Here is a 23,769-nt window from a genome sequence, read left to right on the forward strand (position 1 = left end):
AATTTACTTTCATCTGAAAACACCTTGGACCACTGAGCAACAGTCCAGTTCATTTTCTCCTTGGCCCCAGGTAAGACGCTTCTGGTATCTATTGGTCATGAGAGGCTTGACACAAGGAATGCGATACTTGTAGCCCATGTCCTGGATACATCTGTGTGTGGTGGCTCTTGAAGCAATGACTCCAGCAGCAGTCCACTCCTTGTGAATCTCCCCGATTTTTTTTTTGAATGGCCTTTTCTTAGCAATCCTTTCAAGGCTGCAGTTATCCCGGTTGCTTGTGCACCTTTTCTACCAAACTTTTTCCTTCCTCGCATCTTTCCATTAATATGCTGGGATACAGCACTCTGTGAACAGCCAGCTTCTTTAGCAATGGCCTTTTGTGGCTTACTCTCCTTGTGGAATGGGTCAGTGACTGCCTTCTGGACATCTATCAAGTCAGCAGTCTTCCCCATGATTGTGGAGCCTACTGAAACAGACTAAGGGACCATTTTAAACACTTAGGAGCCTTTGCAGGTGTTTTTTGGTAATTATAATTTACTGAGATAATGACTTTTGGGTTTTCATTGGCTGTAAGCCATAATCCTCAACATTAACAGAAATAAACATGTGAAATAGATCACTCTGTGTGTAATGACTCTATAATATATGAGTTTAACTTTTTAGATTGAAGAACTGAAATTAACATTTTGATGATATTCTAATTTTGTGAGAAGTACCTGTATATTATACCCGTAAATGCATCGTTTTATGTAAAAAAAAAAAAAAAATTGCACATTTGGTATTGCTGCGTCCGGTACTGCACGACCTATAAAACTCTCGCACTATTTAACCGCTTGAGTTAACACAGTAAAAAGGCAAAAAAAAAAATGCTTTTTCATCATACCACCAAACAAAAAGTGGAATAAAGTGCGTTCAAAAAGACTGTAAATAAAAAATACCATCTCTGAAAACACAATCTTCTCCTGCAAAAAAAAAAACAAGCCGCCATACAGCTCTGTCAGCTGCGACATAAAAAAGCTATACCTCTCAGAATAAAGCGATGCAAAAACAATTCTTTTTTCTATAAAGTCGTTCTTATTGTGCAAAAGAAAAAAAATTATATAAATGTGGCATTGCTGTAATCATACCGAGTCCAGAAGAATGAAATTGTCTTCATTTCTTCCACACAGTGATCGGCATAAAAAAATAAAAGCCAATACTTGAATTTTTGTATTTTATTCATTCTGCCTCCCCAAAATAGGAATAGAGAACCGATCAAAAAATGTAATGTGACTGAAAATTGTACCAATAAAAATGTCAATTCATTCCTCAAAAATTAAAAACAAGACCTCAGCAGAAATATGGAAAAATTATATCTCTCCGAATATGGGGAGCAAAACTTGTTTTTTTCAACATAAAAAGCATCTTTGTGTGACAACAGCCAAATATAAAAACCCAATCTGGTAAATCTAGTATTGGTGTAATCGCACTAACCCAAAGAAGAAAGTCATCTAATCACTTATACTGCACGAGGAAAGGCGTAAAAAATAAATGAAACCAATTCTTGACCTACTATTGATTTGTTCATTCTGCCTCCCAAAGTTCGCAGTAGGGCTAGGCTGAGGCAGATGGAGGCACTGTGGACACTGACTGACCTGTGATCTGGTGAAAAGATGGACACCACTAAACTGAGACCAGAAGGAGTCCAGAGTAAATTTGCTGCTGAATTTAAATTAATGGATCCCTCGGGGGTTTCATCTCAATAGCGTCACTCATAGATTTAGATGAAAACCACGATGTAAGTTCTCAGCATAGAGCGGAGGAAATCTATGATCCCAAATGTTATGTAAAATGTTCCCAATAAAAGCTTCAACTCAGTCCACAGAAAAAGCAAGTCTCCACTCAGATCTGTCATCTGTCAACATAGGGGGCTTCCACGTTACTGGTAGTGCAAAGGCTCTGGAAAAGCTAAATGGCTCCTCGCTTCCCCCTAAAAAAAAAAAGCAAATTCTGCACTCCCAAATTCAAATGTCACCTTTGAGGACCATAGGGTGCCTAAACTACACTTAGCATCCACATGTTTGGCATTTCTCTAGCAATGAGAGCCTGCTTAATTTACAGTTTGCATGTCTCCCAAAGCGAGACCTGGGCCTAATGTATGGGCACTACAACGTACTTGGCAATACAATAGCAAAAAACAATGATGGAGTCAAATTCGTCACTACGCCTATAGATAAAGGAAAAAAGGGGTATAATTTCCAAAATGGGGTCACTTGAGGGTTGATTCTGCTCTTTTAGCACTTAGGGGCTCTGTATATGAAGTCTGCAAATTATTCTAGGAAAATCTGTGCTCATTGAGAGGTGTAGTTTGTAAAATGGCGTTACTCATGGGGGATTCTCTTGTTCTGGCACCTCAGGGGCTCTTCCAGTGGGTCGTGGCACTCGCAAACCATAACAGTAAAATCTGCCCTAAATTATGGCACGCATTCCCTTCTGAGCTTTGCACTTTGCCTGAAAAGTATTTCCAGATTACATGTAGGGCATTGGTGCACTTGAGAGAAATTGCACAACAAACTGAGTGGTCAATTTTTTCCTATTAGCCCTTATAAAAATTTTAAATTTGGGGCAAAAACAATATTTTAGTGGTTAAAGTACAATTATTCTTTCTTCATAGACCAATGGTATAAATTTCTGTGAGGCACATGTGTGGTCAACATGCGTGGTCAACATGCTCACTGCACCCCTTGATTAATTTATTGAGAGATGTAGTTTGTAAAAAGATGTTACTTATGTGCAGTTCCGCTGTTCTGGTGCCTCGGAGACTGTGCTAATGTGACATGGCACCCTAAAACCATTCGAACAAAATCTGAACTCCAATATGGCGCTTCTTCCCTTCCGTGTTTTGCACTGTGCCTCAAAAGAAGTTTTCGACCACATATGGGTGACTTGGGGGTCAAAGCAAAATTATAGTGAAAAAAAAAATTCCATTTACTTTGCCTAATTTTATACAATTCTGTGAGTTACCTGAATGTTAAAAATGCTAACTACACCCCTAGGTAAATTCCTCAGAAGATGTATTTTACAAAATGGGGTCACTTGTAGGGTTTTCTCCTGTTTCGGCATGTCAGGGGTTTTTCTAATGGGACATGGCCAAAACTGAGCTCCAGAATTCACAGTGCAATTTTCCTGTTACCCTTGTAAAAATAACAAATGTGGGTCTCTTTCCCTTCTGTGCCCTGCTGTGCACCCAAACAGTAGTTTTCCACCACATGTGGGGTATCTGCATACTCAGGAGAAATTGCACAACAAATTGTTTGATGCATTTTATCTTTGCACCTTTTGAAAATGCACAATTTGGGGCTTAAGTGTCATTTTGTGTGAGAAAGTAAAATTTTCATCTTTTCCTTCCACATTGTTTTAGTTCCTGCGAAGCACCACAAGGGTTAATCAAGTTCTTGAATGTGGTTTTGAGCACCTTGAGGGGTGCAGTTTTTAGGATATTGACACTTATTAACTATTTTGTTTGACCTAACACTCTGGTTTAACCCCTTCACCACCTTGCAACTTTCCGTTATTCCTTTTTTGCGTCTTCATTTTTTTCCTCCCAGAGGCATAACTTTTTTTTTTTTATTATTTTTCCATCAATATGGCAGCGTGAGGGCTTGTTTTTTGCAGGACGAGTTATACTTTTGAATGAAAACATTGATTTTACCATATCGTATACTGGAAAAGGGGAAAAAATTCCATGTGCAGTGAAGATGCAAAAAAAAAGTGCAATCCCACAATTGTTTGGTTGTTTTTTTTTAAACGATGTTTACTAAATGCTAAAACTGACCTGGCAGTATGGTTCTCCAGTTCAGTACGAGTTTGCAGATACCATAATAATAATAATCTTTATATAGCGCCAACATATTCCGCAGCGCTTTACAGTTTAACAGTTTCAAAACACAAGTCATAAGTAACAGCGTTAACAATACAATAATTAAAGCAAAATAAGATGAAATAAGACGCCCCTGCTCATGAGAGCTTACAATCTACCATGAGGTGAGGGAGATACAGAGTACAGGTGTGTATTTACAATTGTATATTTACAATGAAGGTCCAGCCATCTTGAGGGAGTGAAGGATGGATGGAGATAGTGAATGGGCTATACACGCACACCTACACATAGAATGACTCTGATTAGTGAACGTGATAACAAATGTGTTTTGAGGGAGCGCCTAAAACTATGCAAATTGTGGTTAGTCCTAACTTCTTGGGGTAGAGCATTCCAGAGGATAGGAGCAGCACGGGAGAAGTCTTGGAGTCGGGAGTGGGAGGTACGGATTAGTGCAGAGGTTAGTCGAAAGTCGTTTGCAGAGCACAGCAATCGGCTAGGTCGATAGACAGAAATGAGGGAGGAGATGTAGGGGGGTGCCGCACCGTGGAGAGCTTTGTGGGTGAGAACAAGTACTTTGAATTGGATCCTATAATGAATGGGCAGCCAGTGTAATGACTGACGAAGAGCGGACACGTCCGAGTACCGATTAGCCAGATGGACGACCCTGGCTGCTGCATTAAGTATGGACTGGAGAGGGGATAGTCGAGTGACGGGGAGGCCAATTAATAGAGCGTTGCAGTAATCCAGGCAGGAGTGGATCAATGCTACAGTGAGGGTTTTTGTTTCCATGGTGAGAAAAGGGCGGATTCTAGAGATGTTCTTTAGGTGTAAGCGGCAATAGCGGGCAAGAGATTGTATATGGGATGTGAAGGAGAGATTGGTGTCAAACATAACACCCAGACAGCGAGCCTGCTGCCGGGGAGTTATTGTGGTATCACCCACGGAGAAGGAAATGTCAGATTTAGGGAGGTTAGTAGACGGCGGGAGCAGAAGAAGTTGAGTTTTGGAGAGGTTGAGTGTCAGAGAGTGGACATGATTTTGGAGACTGCGGACAGACAGTCACTGGCGTTTTGTAGTACAGAGGGGGTAAGGTCGGGGGAAGACGTATATAGTTGTGTGTCATTAGGTTAAAGATGGTACCGAAAGCCAAATCTGCTGATGGTCTGTCCAGTTGGGGCTGTGTAGAGAGAGAAGAGAAGGGCGCCAAGGACTGAGCCCTGAAGTATCCCGACAGCAAGAGGAAGAGGAGATGAAGTGGAGCCAGAGAACAAAACACTGAAGGAGCGGTCAGAGAGATAGGAAGAGAACCAGGAGAGAGCAGTGTCCTTAATGCCTAGTGACTGGAGCCTAGAGAGTAGGAGATGGTGGTCAACAGTATCGAAAGCTGCAGATAGGTCAAGAAGAATGAGCAGAGAGTGGTCACCGTTACGTTTTGCTGTCAGAAGGTCATTGGTCACTTTGAGTGCAGTTTCAGCCGAATGTAGGGGGCGAAGCCGGACTGTGAAGGGTCTAGAAGGGAGTGAGTGGAGAGGTAACGGGTAAGGCAGGAGTAAACTAGGCACTCCAAAAGTTTAGAGATGAAGGGGAGATTGGAGACTGTTCTGTAGTTGTTTGTGCAGGATAGGTCGAGAGCGGGTTTCTTTAGTAATGGCATAATGATGACGTGTTTGAAGGAGGATGGGAAAATGCCCGAGGAGAGGGAGAGATTAAAGATTGTAGTTAGGTGGGTTGTGACGACTGGAGAGAGAGACTGGAGGAGATGTGAGGGAATGGGGTCGGTAGTGCATGTAGTCGGACGAGAGGAAGAGAGGAGTCTGGAGACTTCTTCTGTGATGGGATCAAATGTGGAAAGTGAGCCAAGGGAGATGCAGGAAGGGATGGGAGTCACAGCACTTGGTGGTTGGGAGCAGATTTCCTGACGAACATTATCTATTTTTTCTGTAAAGTGGGAGGCCAGGTCATCAGCACAAATGTCTGTGATAGGGGCTTGTGCTTTTGGCCTGAGGAGGGAGTGAAAAGTGTCAAAAGGTTTCTTGGGGTTGTTGGCTAGTGAGCAGTTTAGGGTGGTGAAGTAGGTCTGTTTGGCAAGGTGAAGGGCAGTGTTATAGGTTCTTAACATAAATTTGAAGTGGATGAAGTCTTCTGGTGTGCGGGTTTTTCTCCATAGGCGTTCAGCACTCCTAGAGCATCGCTGGAGAAGTTGAGTTTGCGATGTAAGCCAGGGCTGTTTTACTCTGTGCTTGGAGGTTCTGATGGTGAGGGGAGCTACTTGGTCAAGGGTGCTTCTAAGAGTGTCATTGTAGTGATGAACAGCCAGATTAGGACAGGAAAAAGAGGAGATTGGGGACAGTGATGAGTGTAGGGAGTCTGAAAGTGTCTGAGGGTTAATGGCTTGTAGATTTCTGACTGTGTGGTAGGTAGGAGTAAGCTGGGGAGGGCGAGGATTTGTGAGCGTGAAGGAGAGAATGTTGTGGTCAGAGTGGAAGTGGTGAGTTATTTAGGTGGGAGATTGAACAGAGCCAGCCAAAGACCAGATCAAGGGTGTTACCGTCCTTGTGTGTCTCAGAGGTTGAAAGCTGTCAGAGGCCTAGAGAAATGGTTAGTGATAGAAGCTGGGATGCAGATGTGGAAGTTGGGCTGTTAATGGGGATGTTGAAGTCTCCCAGGATAAGGGTTGGAAGTTCTGAGGACATGAAGTGCGGCAGCCAGGCTGAAAAGTGGTCAAGGCAGTGGGTGGGTGAGCCTGGGGCCCGGTATATGACCGCTACTCTGAGGGAGAGGGGACGGAAGAGCCTGATGGTGTGGACCTCAAAAGAAGGGAATATGAGTGATGGACCTGGGGGGATGACCTGGAAAGTGCATTGTGGGGACAGGAGTATGCCGACTCCACCACCATGTCTGTTTGTGGGTCTCGGGGAGTGAGAGAATTGTAAGCCACCATAGGAAATGGCAGCAGGAGAGACAGTGTCAGAATCCTGAATCCAGGTTTCAGTGAGGGCCAACAGATTAAGAGAGTTGTTCAGAAAGTAGTTGTGTAGGAAAGGAAGCTTGTTACAAGCAGACCGTGGATTCCAGAGGGCACAATTAAAAGATGGAGATGAGGAAGTGCAAGTAATATTAATAAGATTATGGTTTCGATATGAGGTTGGGTAGGGGTTGAGGTTGGGGGATGGTGGACCAGGGTTGGGGGAGATGTCCCCTGAAATCAGTAGGAGTAGGAAGACAAAGAGCAAATAGTTGTTGGAATTGTAAGTAGTTTTTTTCTGCGATGTGTTTGGGCAAGATGGGCTGAGGTTTCTCAGGAAGGTGAGGCGTGCATGGGAGCTGTACATGGGAAAGGGAAGTATAGAGGGGCTGATGTGTATGAGTCGTGATGGAGGGGGGATAGGGTGGTGAATGTGGATGGCAAAGGAACACAGGAGGATAAAAATAAAACACATGGTTAAATGTTGTGAACTCATTTTCTGGTCTACCAGTTGTGAGTTCTCCTTCTGGGCTCCCTCTGGTGGTAACAGGAGGTAGTGAGGTTGATTTAATTAGTAGAGATCTGCCACCTGATGATGAGGATAACGATTGGATCTCTGGAATCTCAGACTGGATTTAAGACAGCCGACGCCCTATTCTGGTGCTGGTGATTCCTTCTGGCTTTTCAGGTCTTGGTTTTCAGCTCTGTTCCAGTCATCTCAAGCTAAGTGTTTCTGCTAATGTTCACACTTGATTTTGTTGGTCTATTCAGTTTTTTGTGTGGTCAGCCAGCCGTGGCTGGGGCTGTGCTGAATTTCCACTGTTATTTATCTGTATTTGCCAATTTGCTTTTTGTCCCTTATTAGATTGGCCTCTTTTTTGCTCTGTCCCAGAATATTTCTGAGTGCTGATATATTGGGAGAAGTCTAGTGACTTCAGGGTTAATTTTGTTATCAGAAGTGTTTGACATTATTTTTGTAGGGTTTTTGGCAGATTGCAGACAGTGTCTTTCCTTTCCTATCCTTTCTAGTTAGTTTGGTCCCCATCATTTGCTCAGCCTATTTTCCTGCCTGTGTTTGTGTTTTCATCTTGTTTCACCGTCAATACATGTGTGGGGGCTGTCTTCCTTTGGGGTCTGCTCTGGGGCAGTTAGTTTTCCCCTTTTCTTGCTTTAGGCTTATTTAGTCCTCCGGCTGTGACGAGGCGTCTAGATTCATCGTAGGAACGCTCCACGGCTGCTGCTAGTTGTGTGGTTAGGATCAGGGGTTTGCAATCTGCATAGTTACCACCCTCTCTGGTTTTCTGTGACTTAGCTTGTTTAGTTTTCATCCTCGGTGACCCATTCATAACAGTTAAAGGGGAGAGCAAAGTGTGGGTTACCTGACTCCTGCCCTGACTAACTGCCATGTATAACTGCCGTTTTCCTGATGCTTAGCTTCTGTGATGCTTTGCTTATGGGATGCTTGCGTGCTGAACCCCACACTGCGTGCTTCCCCTTAGGAACTACTACATATATAGGCCACACTACAGGGTCAGGAGAGAGGGATTGTGGGAGCTGGTTGGGTATAATTTGGCAGCTGGGGCCAGCACATCAGGGGATGGTTAGATGATCAAAGGCACTAGACCAGGCTGTGTCAATATGCTATAGCACCTTCAACCTGATAAGATCTAGAGAGGCCCCAGTCAGGGATCTAAAGCAGTAAGTATTACATACAGTGCAACAAATGAATTATACCAAAGCTTTAGCTAGCACATTAAAATATGCAGCAAAATGGTAAAGCAGCAGAAGTATGGAGTTGTACCTTTTGGATATATTGCAGCAGAAAAGAGAGACAGCAGAGGTGGGAAGTTGTACCTTTCAGGCTGCTTGCTAGCAGTGAATGGAGTAAATACATGCAGGGTAGCTCAGTTGATTACCTGTGTGAAGAGAGAAAAGAGAAGAAGAATGTTAATTCCATGCCATGTATAACTGCCATTTTCCTGATGCTTAGCTTCTGTGATGCTTGCGTGCTGCACCCCACACTGCGTGCTTCCCCTTAGGAGCTATACCAAACATGTATAGGTTCTTTTTTATTTAAGCTGTGAAAAAAATTGCAAATTTTTTTTAAAAAAATAAAAAGGCGCCATTTTCCAAGGCTCATTGCGTCTCCATTTTTCAGGATCCCAGGCTGAGCAACGGCTTTTTTTTTTTTTTTTTTTTGCGTGCTGAGTTGCCGTCTTTATTGATACAATTTTGGGGTAGATACGATGTTTTAATCGCCTATTATTGTTTTTTCTTGCAATGTTGCAGAGTTCACATTATGCCATTTATTGATTGGATTCATTTACTTTATATTTTAAATGTATGTTTCTGAACGCAGCTGATCAGATCGTTAAGGGCATAAAAATTCAAAGTTTGATCATTGCGAAATTTTCAAAATGTTCTCCAAATTTTCACTTTATTTTAAATACAAAAAATACCGTCCAATATTTACCATTAATATTAAGTAAAATTTAGCATGAAAAAACAGTTGGATGGTGAAGAGGTTAAACCGCATGTATGGAAAAATCCAAAAATATGTTTGGTCAGATATAGGGATAAATAGTCCGGTCATAAACTAGTAAAAATAGGTAATAATAAATAGTCTCTCTCTCTCACCCATGACAGCACCACGGAGAGAGAGGGGATCCGCCCATCAAGGACAGGAACCTACAGATAAAAAGGGCGGCACCTCTCCTCCGCCCCCAGTTGGGTTCCTGTCCTTGACGGGTGACCTATAGAATCAGCGGCAGCAGCTTACCTGAAGAATCCAGGGCTGTCCCGTCCGTGGTCTTGACAGCGGGGAGGCCCCTGTCGCGGCGGGGTCGGTTCCTGAAGCCGCAGCCGACGGGCTCGACAAGGTGAGCTGGGGGGGGGAGAGGACCGAGCCGCCGCTCCAGAAAGGAGGCTGGGGGAGACCCGGGACACGCGCGGGCAGCGCCACAGAGGTGTACCAATATGGCGCTGCCCCGGAAATGGATACCTTGATTTCCGTGTCCCCGCGGTCGGCGCATGCACACTGCGCGCTCCCCGGCAGAGAGTGGTGCAGGCTGGGAGAGGAAGTGACATCACACGCCGGGAAATTTGAAAATGGAAGCGCTGGAACACTCCTTGCTGGAAGCGTCCTGTGAGTATGGAGGACAGCGACCAGCCAGAGCAGCAGCACAGGCAGCAGCAACACCACCATCACCGGCAAAAGGAGAAGGACAGGTGCGAGGGCCGGTCCAGTAGCCACTCCACGCAGCGCAGCAGGTTGGCTGCGAGGAGCAAGTCACCATCCTTGGATCAACCCGTGAGGGACCTGAATCCACCTCCCGAACCGGTACCTGCAACTGTGCATACCTGGGTGAGTGATCTACGTGAATGTTCTCCATTGTAATAGACTTCTTTCCCTTATTAGGAAAAGAAGAAAGAGAAAACAAAGAACAGGGAATGCCCTACCAGTCTCTTGGGATAAAAAGCTCTGCGAATCCTGCATACAGGAAGTTCTCTGTGATGAAACCCCGGATTACGCCTCGGATCTAAGAGCTGTAATCCGATCGGAGTTTCAGAGTGCCCTTTCATCCCTAAAACAAAGAGGGAAAGCTAAAAAGAGGGATGTAGTAGCGGGTTCCCAGTCAGAGGTCTCGACGTCTGGGGAGGTTACCTCACAGACTTCGGACACCGACTCATCTTCAGACGAGGAAACGGGGGGCCGTCACTGTTTTCCCCTAGATGAGGTAGACATGTTAGTAAAGGCAGTAAGGTCTACCATGGGGGTGGCGGACCCTCGGCCTGATAGATCAGTCCAGGACATAATGTTTGGGGGACTGGGCCAAAAGAAACGCAGAGTGTTCCCGCTAAACGAGAATGTACAGGGCCTGATAAAAAAGGAATGGGAAAAAACGGATAGGAAAAACTCCACGGTCCCTTCCCTTAAGAGGAAATATCCATTCGACGAGGAGGCGTCCACGTCTTGGGACAGAGCCCCGAAACTAGACGGTAGCGGTCGCCAAGGCCTCAAAAAAATTTGCACTCCCCTTTGAGGACATGGGCATTCTTAAAGACCCCTTAGACAAAAAGGCCGATACCTTACTCAAAGGCACTTGGGAATCAGCGGGGGGAAATCTTAGGCCAGCCATAGCAGCAACATGTACCTCCAGAGCCCTCATGGTATGGGTAGATCAACTAGAGAAACAGTTAAGGGAAGGTACACCCAGGGAAAAGATCCTGGAGTCCATTTCAGTAATAAGGGGCGCAGCGGCCTTCTTAGCAGACTCATCAGCTGATTCAGTGAGGTTGTCATCCAAGTCGGCAGCCCTGTCAAACGCAGCCCGAAGAACGCTGTGGCTCAAATGTTGGCCAGGGAACTTACAGACTAAGATGAAGCTATGCTCGATCCCCTGCGAAGGAAAATTCCTATTCGGAGAGACAATGGATGACCTCCTCCAAAAGGCAGGGGATAAAAAGAAGGGATTCCCAAACCTGGGTCCTACGGGCTTTAAAAGGTCCTTTCGTAAAAAAAGTTTTTTCAGAGGAGACCCCCGAGAGAACAGAAATGGGATGACAGAAGGAGAGATAGGGAGTTCTTCTTCAGAAACTCGTCCCGAGACAAGAAACCCTCAAAGTGACTGTTTGCCCAGGGTGGGAGGGAGGCTAAGCTTTTTTCTCCCGGCCTGGAGGAAAATATCAAACAACCCTTGGTTATTAAATCTGATAGGATCAGGCCTGAGGATAGACTTTCTCTCCCACCTCAAAAATACGTGATAACTCCACTAAGATCTTCAATACGAGAACAAAAAGCTCTTGTAAAAGAGGTCCTAAGCCTACTAAGCCAAAGAGTCCTCCAGGAGTTCCCCTGCAGGAGAGGGGCAGAGGGTTCTACCCCCCTCTTTTTCTAGTGACCAAGCCGGACGGTACCTTCAGGACAATTATAAATCTAAAAAGATTAGATGATTACGTCAAAAACCAGAAATTTAAAATGGAGTCAATCAAGTCAACCACCAAAATGCTCTTTCCACATTGCTTCATGACAGTATTAGATCTCAGCGACGCGTACTATCACGTCCCCATCCACAAAGACTCCCAAAAATACCTCAGACTGGCGGTCTCCATAGAGGGCGAGATAAAGTAGTTTCAATACAGGGCCCTGCCATTTGGAATTTCTATAGCCCCACGAGTTTTCATGAAACTAGTAGCAGAAATGATGGCCCACCTAAGAGAGCAGGATATTTTAATAATCCTATATTTGGACGACTTTTTAATAGCAAGCAACTCGGCCCAAAACTGCAGGGAACAGAGGGACAGAGTAATGAACATTCTACAGAACCTCGGCTGGCTTCTAAACCGGAAAAAATCGAGGATGGGGCCCAGCAAAGTTCAGGAGTTCCTAGGACTAACACTGGACTCAAGCACCCAAGAGTGTTACCTTCCGGACCGCAAAAAAGAGAGAATTGCTCAGATAGTAGCAAGAGCGATTCAGAACCCTTCCATGACGCTAAGAAAAGCAATGTCATTACTAGGGTCCCTCTCCGCCGGCAGTGCAATGAGCACAGCTAAATACGAGAGAACTCCAGTGGAATATATTAGCCAACCAGTTAGCATTGGGAGGTCACTTGGAAGGTCACGTTACACTAGATTCCAAAACTATTCATTCCCTAGCTTGGTGGGGAAACAGATCCAAAGGGATTCCCTGGGTAATAAAAATCACACACATAATTACCACGGATGCCAGTCCCATGGGATGGGGAGCACATATGGGCAACAAGGTAGCTCAGGGGGAATGGGGAGGTCAGGAATTAGAAGCCTCCTCGAATCAAAAGGAACTCTTGGCAGTAAGTTATGCCCTAACACATTTCCTACCTGTGCTGCGGGGGCATCACGTCCGCATATTTTCGGACAATCAGGTGACGGTGGCCTACATAAATTACCAGGGGGGAACCAGGTCCCAGGCACTAATGAACACATCCCCCAAAATCTTCACCCTAGCCGAGACAAACCTACTATCCCTCTCTGCACTGCATAAATGGGGAACAGAAAACCAGAGAGCAGACTTTGAGTTGCACCCAGTTACGCCAGGGAGAATGGGTCCTAAAACAGTCTGTTTTTCGGTAGATTGTAAAAATGTGGGGAACCCCGGACATAGATCTGTTTGCCGACCACATAAACAAAAAAGTGGAAGCTTTCTTTTCCCTAGACCCCAGGGGAAACCCCCGGACCCTGGATGCTTTTATGCTCCTGTGGACACAAGGCCTAACGTATGCTTTTCCCCCGACCATTCTCATCCCGGCAGTCATAAGAAAAGTCAGAGAGGACAAAGCAAGAATGATACTAATAGCCCCCTTCTGGCCAAAAAGAACTTGGTTCTCCTGGCTGAGAATACTGTCAATAACCGACCCTTGGGTCCTGCTAGTGAACCTCCATTTAACAGCATAGAATTTGAAAGGGCACTGCTGGGGGGGGGGGGGGGGGGGGGTTCTCCGAAATCCTGGTTTCCACACTACAAAAGAGTAGGAAACCAATCACGACGAGAGCCTACGGGAGAACTTGGAGGAAATTTCTGTCCAGCTCCAGGGCAAGGGTTCAGGATGGAGTCCAGATTTCTGCAAAAGGGTTTAGAACAGGGGCTGGCGAATAACACATTGAAGGTACAGATAGCGGCCCTAGGTGCCCTTTATAACCACGACGTGGCAAGCAACCCTTGGGTAGCACGGTTTATTAGGGCCGCAGCCAGGTCTAGACCAAAAATTACCCAAAAATTACCATCATAGGACCTAAATCTAGTACTATGTGCACTAACAGGCCCCCCATTTGAACCCATCCAGTCAGCACCCCTAAAAACCTTGTCATTAAAAACTGTGCTTCTAGTGGCCCTAACATCCGCTCGCAGGGTGAGCGATATTCAATCTCTGTCAGCAATGCCACCGTTCTTTAAAATTCTAGATGATAGTCATATTGAAACCTGACCAGGCATATCTGAGGTGGCAACACATTTTCATAGGTCCCAAGAAGTAGTTCTTACTTCCTTCTGCCCAAATCCTAGAAATAGGGGAGAGGAGAGATTTCACACCCTAGATGTGAAGAGGTGCCTAGTTCAGTACTTAGAGGCCACCAAGGGATGTAGGAAGGAAGGCTCTCTATTTTTGTGTTTCCAGGGACCTTGGAAAGGGACTCAAGGCATCTAAGAGTACCCTGGCAAGGTGGATAAGGGATGCGATTGCCCTGGCATATTCATCCAGTGGGAATACCATCCCGGAGGGTGTAAAAGCTCACTCTACAAGGGCAATGGTGACCTCATGGGCAGAAAGATCAGAGGTATCGATAGAACAGATCTGTAATGCGGCCACCTGGTCAACACCGTCTACCTTTTTCAGACACTATCGTTTAGATCTAGCCTCTACGTCTGACCTGACCTTCGGGAGAAGGGTCCTTCAGGCGGTGGTCCCTCCCTAAGCTACCAATCTCTGTAATTCACTCCGTGGTGCTGTCATGGGTGAGAGAGAATAGCTTAGTTATTCACCGATAATGGTGTTTCTTGTAACCCATAACAGCACCCGCTTATTCCCCCCCCCTTCACGTGTGCGGTGAGCACGGTTTACTGTTCGTAGAGTGTTCTCGTTTAGACACGGTGCTTCTTAATAATATGCAATATTATAATGTTATGTATATACTTTTGTTGTTAACTAACCTGGAGACCCTCTGATGCTCTGTAACCAACTGGGGGGCGGAGGAGAGGTGCCACCCTTTTTATCTGTAGGTTCCTGTCCTTGATGGGCGGATCCCCTCTCTCCGTGGTGCTGTCATGGGTTACGAGAAACACGGTTATCGGTGAGTAACTAAGCTATTTTCACGTTGATTTATGATGCCTTTGAATTGGGATCATATCAAAGTAAATCGGACAAACAGGTAACCTTAAATATTCCTATCGGACAGTCCAAACAACCCATTGTCCTCCTGACTTAAGATATCTCCATCAGCACCTTACAAAATTGTTCTCCTCCAACTGCGGTGTTTAGTGTCAGGTGTTGACTGTGTCTCACAGCCATTATCATCCAGGTATGGGGCAAGCTCACTATTGTGCATTGTATGTGTACAACGTATGACGGTAAGGTGTTAAACAGTTAATATTGCTAATATCCCAGCATCTTTTCTACATGTAGAATAGGGAATATTCATCTTATTCAAAATAGCATATTATGACCAAGAAATCTCTTATCCCTCAGATCCTCCAGACATTTTTATATACTGTACATTTGCATGTATATTATGGACAGTGATGAGCGAACCTGAACTGGCAAGTTCGGGGTTCGTACCGGATACTTAGTATCCGTACACAGACCCCAAACTTGGAGTTCTAACCGGAAATCCAGTTTGCAAGCCGAATAAAGCTTGCTGATAGGCAGCAGCGCTGTTATTGTCAGTAGAGATGGGCAAACCTGAACAGTAAAGTTTGGTGTCCAAACCGAATACCTACTGTTCGGGCACGGACGCCAAACATGGACTTCACCAGGAAGTCCGCGTTACTGTTCGGGTTCTGCCACCCGAACACCAAGTGTTTGTCGCTCTGTCATGTGCCTGATAGTGTGGCAAACACCGCTTCTAATCATCGGTAAAATCATCGCCGCCAGTCAGACTGCCACGGTTCCCACGCTGTCAAATGACAGTGTGTTCCTGCAGCTGTAATCGGAGGTAAAAAGTTTACCTCCAGTCACTGGTGTCAGCTGATGGGAACACTGCTCCCATCAGCCGATGTCTGCTTTCGCTAATAACAGTGAGAGCAGGAGTATTCATCAGCCAGGTGCCTGCGCTGTAAATAAATAATTTTTAAAAAACGGCGTGGGAATGCAGCCTTATTGAACGGCAGTAACCTTGATGACGTCATTGTCAGTCACTGAGGCTGCACTCGCAGCAGCTCATTCACCAGTGGTTCTCACCCTGGACGATTTCATATTGGTACCGTCCAGGTTGAAAACTATTAAACCCCAGACATGAATTACGGCGTGGGACAGAACGACGGACTGGTGAGAGATATTGTTGTTTTTTATTTTTGTTTTATTACAGAAAACAAGGGCTTCGGTGAATGGGCTTTAGGTGAGTATAACTGTGTGTTGTTTGTAATTTTTAAATAAAAAAAGTAAAAGTGTGTTTTTTGTTTTATTTCAAATAAAAGGCTTCATTCTTGTTGTTTATTTACCATATAACTATAGGATTAGTAATGTATAGGTGTCTTATAGACACCTCTCCATTTCTAACCCGTGGGCTTCATGTCACCAGACAATACAAAGGTGACATAAACCCCACAAATATTACCCCACTTGACACTGCTAATAGATGTGTCTTTTCTGGCCGGCTGCGGGCTGCTATTTCTAGGCTGCTGGGGGGCAGTATCCATGGCCCCTTAACCGCCTGAGAATACCAGCCCCCAGTTGTCTTCTTTAGTAAGGCTGGTTGTCAAAAATGGGGCGGGACCCGCTTATTAAATAATTAAAAAATACAGCGTAGGGACCCCTCTGTTCTTGATAACCAGCTTTGCTGAAGCTGACAGCTGAGGGTTGCAGCTCCCAGCTTTGAATTTTGCCTGGATGATTATGAAAAATACAGTGGCACCCACGCCATTTTTTTTTATTTATTTTTTTTATTTAGTTACAGTGCAGTCGCCAGCTGATGAAAACTCCCATCAGCCGCTCCTGCTCTCACTATTAGCAGCAGCAGGCATAGGCTGATGGGAGCAGTAGTCCCATCTGCTGACACGAGTGACTGGAGGTAAACTTTTTTATTTCCGATCAGAGCTGCTGGATCACGCTGTTTTTTGACAGCGTGGGAACCTTGGCTGTCTGACCGGCGGTGATGATTTTACCGCCAATCAGAAGCGGTGTTTGCTGCTCTGTCATGCACATGACAGCGTGGCAAACACTGGATGTTCGTGCCCCCCATTCAAGTGAATGAGGTTTGGGTCCGGGCACTGTTCTAGTTCCCGCACCCGAACTTTTTGTAACTGTTCTGCCGAACCCGCCGGACCTGAACATCGAGGTGTCCTCCCATCTCTTATTGTTAGTAAATGCCTTAACAGAATTAATAACGCTACAAAAGATTACAAAGTGATTTATCAGAAGTCTGGGTTTATCACATTGCATTGTTTTATAGAAATGTTATATATGATCAATAATATATTAATTATATTATACAATAATAAAAAATACATTTTATTCCCGGCAGGTGAATATATCAGAAGCCCAAAGGGACATGTGAGATCTCCTGATTTTACATTATTTGATGATGATATCAAACAAGATGAAGAGCATGACAGTATCCCAGATCTACCATCAGTCCTACAGAGCGAAGATTTATCATCTGACCCTTTTCAACAGGTCCTACCTCCTGATTCATTACCGAACAATAACAGCATGGATGTTGAATATGAAAGATCTCCCAAAGAGGAGAATCCATGTTTACAAGATGGGAAGTATTATGAAGATGCATTAAATCTTGTTACACCTGAAAAAAGTCACACAAAAGCAAAGGGATTTTCATGTCCACAATGTGGGAAATGTTTTACAACTAAAGCAAGACTTGCTATTCATGAGAAATATCACAAAGTGGGGCAACCTTATTCATGTTCTATTTGTGGAGCACGTTTTAGCCGTTACTGGAATCTCAATAGACATGAGAGATGTCACACAGGAGTGAAACCATTTTTATGTTTACAATGTAGGAAATGTTTTACGACTAATTCAGAACTTGTTATGCATCAGAGAATGCACAAGGTGGAGAAGCCTTATACATGTTCTACATGTGGACTACATTTTAAGGATTACTGGCATCTCGTTACACATGAAAGAACTCACACAGGAGTGAAGCCATTTGCATGTTCAGAATGTAAGAAATGTTTTACACGGAAGGCAGACCTTGTAACTCATCAGAGAATTCACACAGGGGAGAAACCATTCTTATGCACAGAATGTGGGAAATGTTTTAATCAGAAAGCACATCTTGCTAAGCATGTCAGATGTCACACAGGAGAGAGGCCATATTCATGCTCAGAATGTGGGAAATCTTTTACAACTAATACAAAACTTATTAGACATGAGAGAGTTCACAAGTTGAAGAAGCCATACACATGTTCTACATGTGGAGCATATTTTAGCCATTTATTTAATCTAATGAGACATGAGAGAAGTCACGCAGGACTGAAGCCATTTTCATGTTCAGAATGTGAGAAATCTTTTACACGGAAAGCAGATCTTATAGGTCATCAAAGAACTCACACAGGGGAGAGGCCATTTTTATGCACAGAATGTGGGAAATGTTTTAGTCAGAAATCACACCTTGCTAAGCATCTGAGAATTCATACAGGAGAGAAGAGGACATATCCATGCTCAGAATGTGGGAAATGTTTTTCTAAGAAATCAATTCTTATTGTCCATCATAGATCGCATACAGGGGAGAAGCCATTTTTATGTTCAGAATGTGGTAAATGTTTTTCTCGGAATTCACAACTTACTGCCCATCAAAAATCTCATATAGAGTTAAAACCTGTTCCCTGTTCGGAATGTGGGAGCTATTTTAAACGCAAGTCAGACCTTGGTAGCCATCAGCGATTAAAACATGGTATAAGGTTCTCTGATGCTCAGAATTTGGAAAGTATTTTCACTAAAAAATCATGTTCTGCTACACCTCCTGTAAGTCAAACTGGAGAGACTCCAGTTTCAGGATTAGAAATCAGGAAATTCTTTTCTAGGGAATCACATCTTGTTGACCATAACTACATTTAAACAGGGGACACTTCATATTAATGTCCTTAATGTGGTGAATGTTTTACAGCTGGTTCAATACTTCCTACTGGAAATGAGGAATTTGATTCAGTTTGGCTCAAATTCTTGTTGAATTTGTAGGGATTTGCTAAACCTGGAGAAGAATCTGTGATTTACTTCTCTCGAATGGTAAAAAACTACCGCTGCCATTTTACGCATTGAAGAAGATATTAACCAGAAAATATCACATGACTTCTGGCATGTCTTTGTTGTCTTCCACATAATGCCCAGCAAGTATCACCTCTCATCATATGCCCAGTCAATCATGAGAGACTGTAATAGCCTGTGTATAAGCAGAAGCAGGGAATACAGCAGCCAATTTGTGGTGCATCTGGATAACGAGAAGATGATAAAGCTTAGCCATAGAGATAGAAAGAGAAAGTCTTAAACCAGTGAACAAAGTCTACAGGGAGCAATCGTTATAGCATTCATTCTTGCATTCATGAATAATGAGTCTACAACAATTTTTTTTATTAAATTAGATTTCTATTAACCAGTAAAAAAACATTTTCCAAACACATACAATTAAGCCGGTTTCACATATGCGGTTGCGTCCGCATCCATCCGCATGCGTCATGCGTACCTATCTTTTCATCTGCGGATGCATCGTTTCCAGGGGTGCGGCGTGGCGCGGAAAAACACAACGTTGCAATTTTGGAGGCGCCAAATTGCTTGCAGAAGGAATGCGTCTAAACAACGCATTACAGTCTATGGGAACGCATGCGTACGCAAGCACATGTGTACGCTTTGCGTTTGCATATGCAAGAATTTACATAAGACACCCCCATTGGGCTTGGCTTGTGTACATTCAAAAATTCGCCGGGAAAATAGCACTTGCCAATCGTCCGCAAACGCATGCATGCGTTTTTGCATGCGTTTGCAGTTGCTGACGATACGCTGCGTACTTATCCGCAAATGTGAACCTAGCCTTAGACAATTAGATGTTACGTACATAAAAATACACGAGAGGATAACACGGAAATTTTTTATACCCCAACTGTTATCCGCCCACCCACATATCGTAACAGCATGTCTAATAATTAGCGATGAGCAAATGTGCTCAGATAAGGCATTATCCGAGCATGCACGTGTGCTAACCGAGTGTCTTTGGTGTGCTTGAAAAATTTGTTCGAGTCCCCATGACTGCATGTCTCGCGGCTGTTTGACAGCTGCAACACATGCAGGGACTGCCTAACAAACAGGCGATCCCTGCATGTGTTGTGGCTGACAAACAGCCTCAGGGACTCGAGCATATTTTTCGAGCACTCCGAAGACTCTGTTAGCACACACAAGCATGATCCAATAACGCCTTATCCGAGCACATTAGCAAACAGAGAAAAGGTAGCATGCAACCAACAGGGATCACCAAAAAATGCTAACAAAAATATAAACTTTATTAAGTGACAATACAGAAACACTGCAAAAGTTAAAATAATTTAGAATTGCATAATGCAAACAAAACTGTGTACATTGACCCACAATAGGGACATGTCCTTGCCACACCCCAGATGGATATAATAAACTCCCTACGTCAAAGACCATGTAAGTATATAATACCAGTATTAATCCAAAAGACATGCAAAGATGAAATGGGATGCTGCTGTCTAAATAATGCAGCTAGACCTTTATGAGAGGCACTTCTCCATAATAAGAGAAAGTAGATGAACAGTAAGAATAGAAGGCAGTTCACTATTGAATCACATGGTATAAGCAGGTTTCCGCTTAAGGAACAATGTGTATTTTTGCCACAAAAATACAGAAATCTCCCAAATAAGGAGGTAAGAAGAGTCCATGTGACCTGTACCTAATACACATGGAACCTGCACGGAGCAATGCCTAAATAAAGCCCCAATATCTAAATAATACAACTAAACAAAAAGAAAGGCACTGCTCCACAATAAGAAAAGCAAAAAATAAATATAAAGAGTAGTCCACTATTAAAGCATGTGGTATAGACAGGTTTCCATTTAAGGACCAGGGTAGGCTTTTGCCATAATAATAGAATAATCCCCTAAATGAGGCAAAAAGCGCCCATACAACCTGAGCCTGTGGATGGAACCTGCACGGAGCAATGCCTGAATGAAACTCCGGTATGACAAGAGATGAGGAGTAGAGGAGGCAAGGGCACAAGGATGCCCAACGCGTGTCGCCAGAAACCCTGGAGTTTATTATCCATCAGGGGTGTGGCAAGGACATGACCCTATTGTGGGTCCATTATGCAGTTTTAAATGATTTTAACTTTTGCAGTGTTGTTGTATTGCCACTTAATAAAGTTTATATTTCTGTTATCATTTTTTTGGTGGTCCCTGTTGGTTGCATGCTACCTTTTCTCTGCTTGCTTGTGCATTATTTTTAGCATGTAATGGGTGATCCCTAGCAGCGGTGCCCTCCAGCCCTTGTTGTTTATCCGAGCACATTCTCTCATAACTACTAATAATCATTATTTCCACGGTCCATTAGCCCTTAGTACTCGGGTTCCAGACCCCCAAATTTTTCACGTTTACTCAGACTTTCTTTTCTTATATATACTCACCTCCATTCTGATTATGGAGTTCATTCCATGTATAAATTCTTATAGCAAAGGAAGTGAATTTTGAATCCAATGGGCAGTTCTACACTTTCTGGCCTGGAGCAGAATTCTAGAAATGCCTATCTGTATCGGGTCAAAATGCATTTCTTGCTTTAGATTCCCTAAAATGCATAGTATAGTGTTTATCTGTAAATAAATGTTATAAATTTTGATAATTAGTTTGAGTATCCCCCTCCAGTAACTGCCCCGAGCAGGGCATTCCCAAAGCATATGCATTGATATGTACGTTCTCCATTTTGCACCTTTGGGCGTGTTTCTTATTTTGTGTAAGAAGCTAGGGGTTCTATACTTTCTTTGCATAATGTATATTTGTGACAACCTTGGTGCTTCACATATTGATAAATGTGGTGTGAGCCCCATGATTGTATTCCGTTGACCTTCATCTACATTACCTACATCATCTACCCATTTATTTGAGAGTTTTGTAGGGCATTGTTTCAAATAATTTGATAATAAGTATTTGTATACAAGGGATATCAATCCTTTATAAGAAGTTGCTTCAATTGCGGCCGCAATAAAGGAACTCAAATTTATAATCATGGGTTGTGTTCTTATTTTGGGTATTAAAAGCATGTCTAAATCACAAAAATTGGTTATAGTTGTTATTGTTCAAAACTTTTAAGGGTGCCTTCTTTTAAGATAAGATTTATAGCATTAATGCCTTTTTTTCCCCAGTCTGCAAGGTTTTGTAATTTAAATATTTCAGGCAAATTATCATTGTGCCCTAAGGGCGTAAATTTGGTATATATACGCTGATCCCTAGTATCGTCCTTCCTCTTTCCCAAACGTTGACTATCATAGCCAGTGTTGGATATACAGACCCATTTACACTTTGAATCCCAGCCTTTGTCCGGCTCCTAGGTAATTTCAATAGTGTATTTTCTGAAGGGATATAATGGGAATATCATTTTTTGTTTCCTGCCCCCATCTTCTGAATTGTTGGAGTTGAGAAGAAAGGAAAGAAATTCATGCATTTGGAACTGCAAGGTCTCCCAAGGTTTTTTCATCTTGTAGAAATTCAAACCTTATCCTTGCCTGTTTCTTTTCTCCATAAAATTGTTCTAACCAGGCCATGAACCCTATCGAAACATCTGTCACGATGCTGGATACGAGGGCAAGAGTGGACCCACTGGACCGTGACGCCGAACTCTCCCTGAGCGAGCGCACCAGGTGGACCGACCCCTATACAGGGACCGTTTGGGAGCAGGCTCAGGAAGCTCAAACATCACAGCGGCCAGGACCAGGGGTCGGCTCAAGAGGGTGAGCAGCGGAGAGGAGGATGAGAGATCTGGGGGTAACCAGGGTCCAGGGAATGGAGGTTGTTGCGGAAGTGTGAAGGAGAGCAGCGGGAACCAGACGGAAGCAGGGCACAGGGAGCTGTAAAAGGAAGACACAGGAGGGTTAGCAGGGAGACATAGGCTGAAGCAGCTACAGGAGCCGGGAGAGCGAGCTAGAGCTGGGGACCAGCAAGAGCAAGCAGGGCCTGAGCGCAGCGAGGACAACTCGATAGTCAGGCGCCTCCCCTAAGGGAGGGTGGCCTGAAATACCTGATGGTATCCCCCGATTGGCCAGGCGGTGGGTCTGGATCAGGTCAGGCCAGCGGGCGTCCATACGGCAGGGACGCGCGGTCAGGCCCCCCGGCGCGTGCGCAGAGGCACAGTGCACGCGGCCGAGGGCAGAGGGGGAGCGCGCCGGGAGACCGCCGGAACGGAGGACGACTGGAGGTGCGCGCTGGGGGCGAGAGGCCGAAGCAGCGGCGGTGAGTATGGGGACGGCAGGGACAGCGGGACCCGTTGTGGCGGTGCTAACAACATCTCATTGGTATCCATATGGGTGCGTTTTGAGTTGCGTACAACAACTGTAGCAATAATATCATTTTAGTTAACTTGCCTCTACCTATGACTGATATGGGTAATTTACGCCATGTGTTAATTTTTGTCACAAGTGTTAGAGGGTTGAGATTAAGTTTAATATAGTCAAGTGGCCAAGCTGTTATATGAATTCCCAGATATTTGATTTCCTGAATTGTTTTTTTGTATTTGCTATTACTGACACATCCAGAATTCCAACCTGTCCCTGAGCTTCCCTAATGCCCTACGTGGCTCCTTGCTGCCGTCACATGCCTAGTCCCTGACTTTCACCTCTATTAACCCTGGCTAGTGCACTGACCGGCAAGGACGCTAACCTTATCACGGCAGATGATAACACATAGGGGAAGAGACAAACGGAACAGACAAAAAGGATAATACTCAGATCAGGCTCTTTTGCTAAGCTCCAAAGCAACAACGAAAACGGCACCAGGATAACAGAACTCAACCAGCAGCAACAGCACTGTCACAGGCGAGCTCCACACACCTAGCTGGTCTGCACAGAACGAAAATTCTATAACCAACGATCAGCTGATGGGCCATTTGTCTATTTAAATGCAGGTGGGAGTGGTTACCAACCAACATCAGCTGACCAGCCTAAAAGAAACTGCCAGCAAAAGACTGACATCTTGCTGGACCAAAGGAAGAAAACATTTAAATTTAAGTAGACCCAGAGCTGC

General features: G+C 44.2%; 1 protein-coding gene across 1 annotated transcript in view; it reads left to right on the forward strand.

Moving 5' to 3' along the window:
* LOC141051036 (uncharacterized) overlaps window positions 1–21,757 on the forward strand; it is a 57,723-nt gene extending 35,966 nt beyond the window's left edge. The window contains exon 7 of the mRNA XM_073547839.1: window positions 17,037–21,757. Coding sequence (XP_073403940.1) covers window positions 17,037–18,592 — 1,556 coding nt within the window. The 3' untranslated portion in view covers window positions 18,593–21,757. The remainder of the gene's footprint in view (window positions 1–17,036) is intronic.
* Window positions 21,758–23,769: the final 2,012 nt, after the last annotated feature.

Source organism: Dendrobates tinctorius, unplaced genomic scaffold (assembly GCF_039654945.1).
Source record: "Dendrobates tinctorius isolate UK_male_01 unplaced genomic scaffold, ASM3965494v1 ptg000155l, whole genome shotgun sequence".
Classification (NCBI taxonomy): domain Eukaryota; kingdom Metazoa; phylum Chordata; class Amphibia; order Anura; family Dendrobatidae; genus Dendrobates; species Dendrobates tinctorius.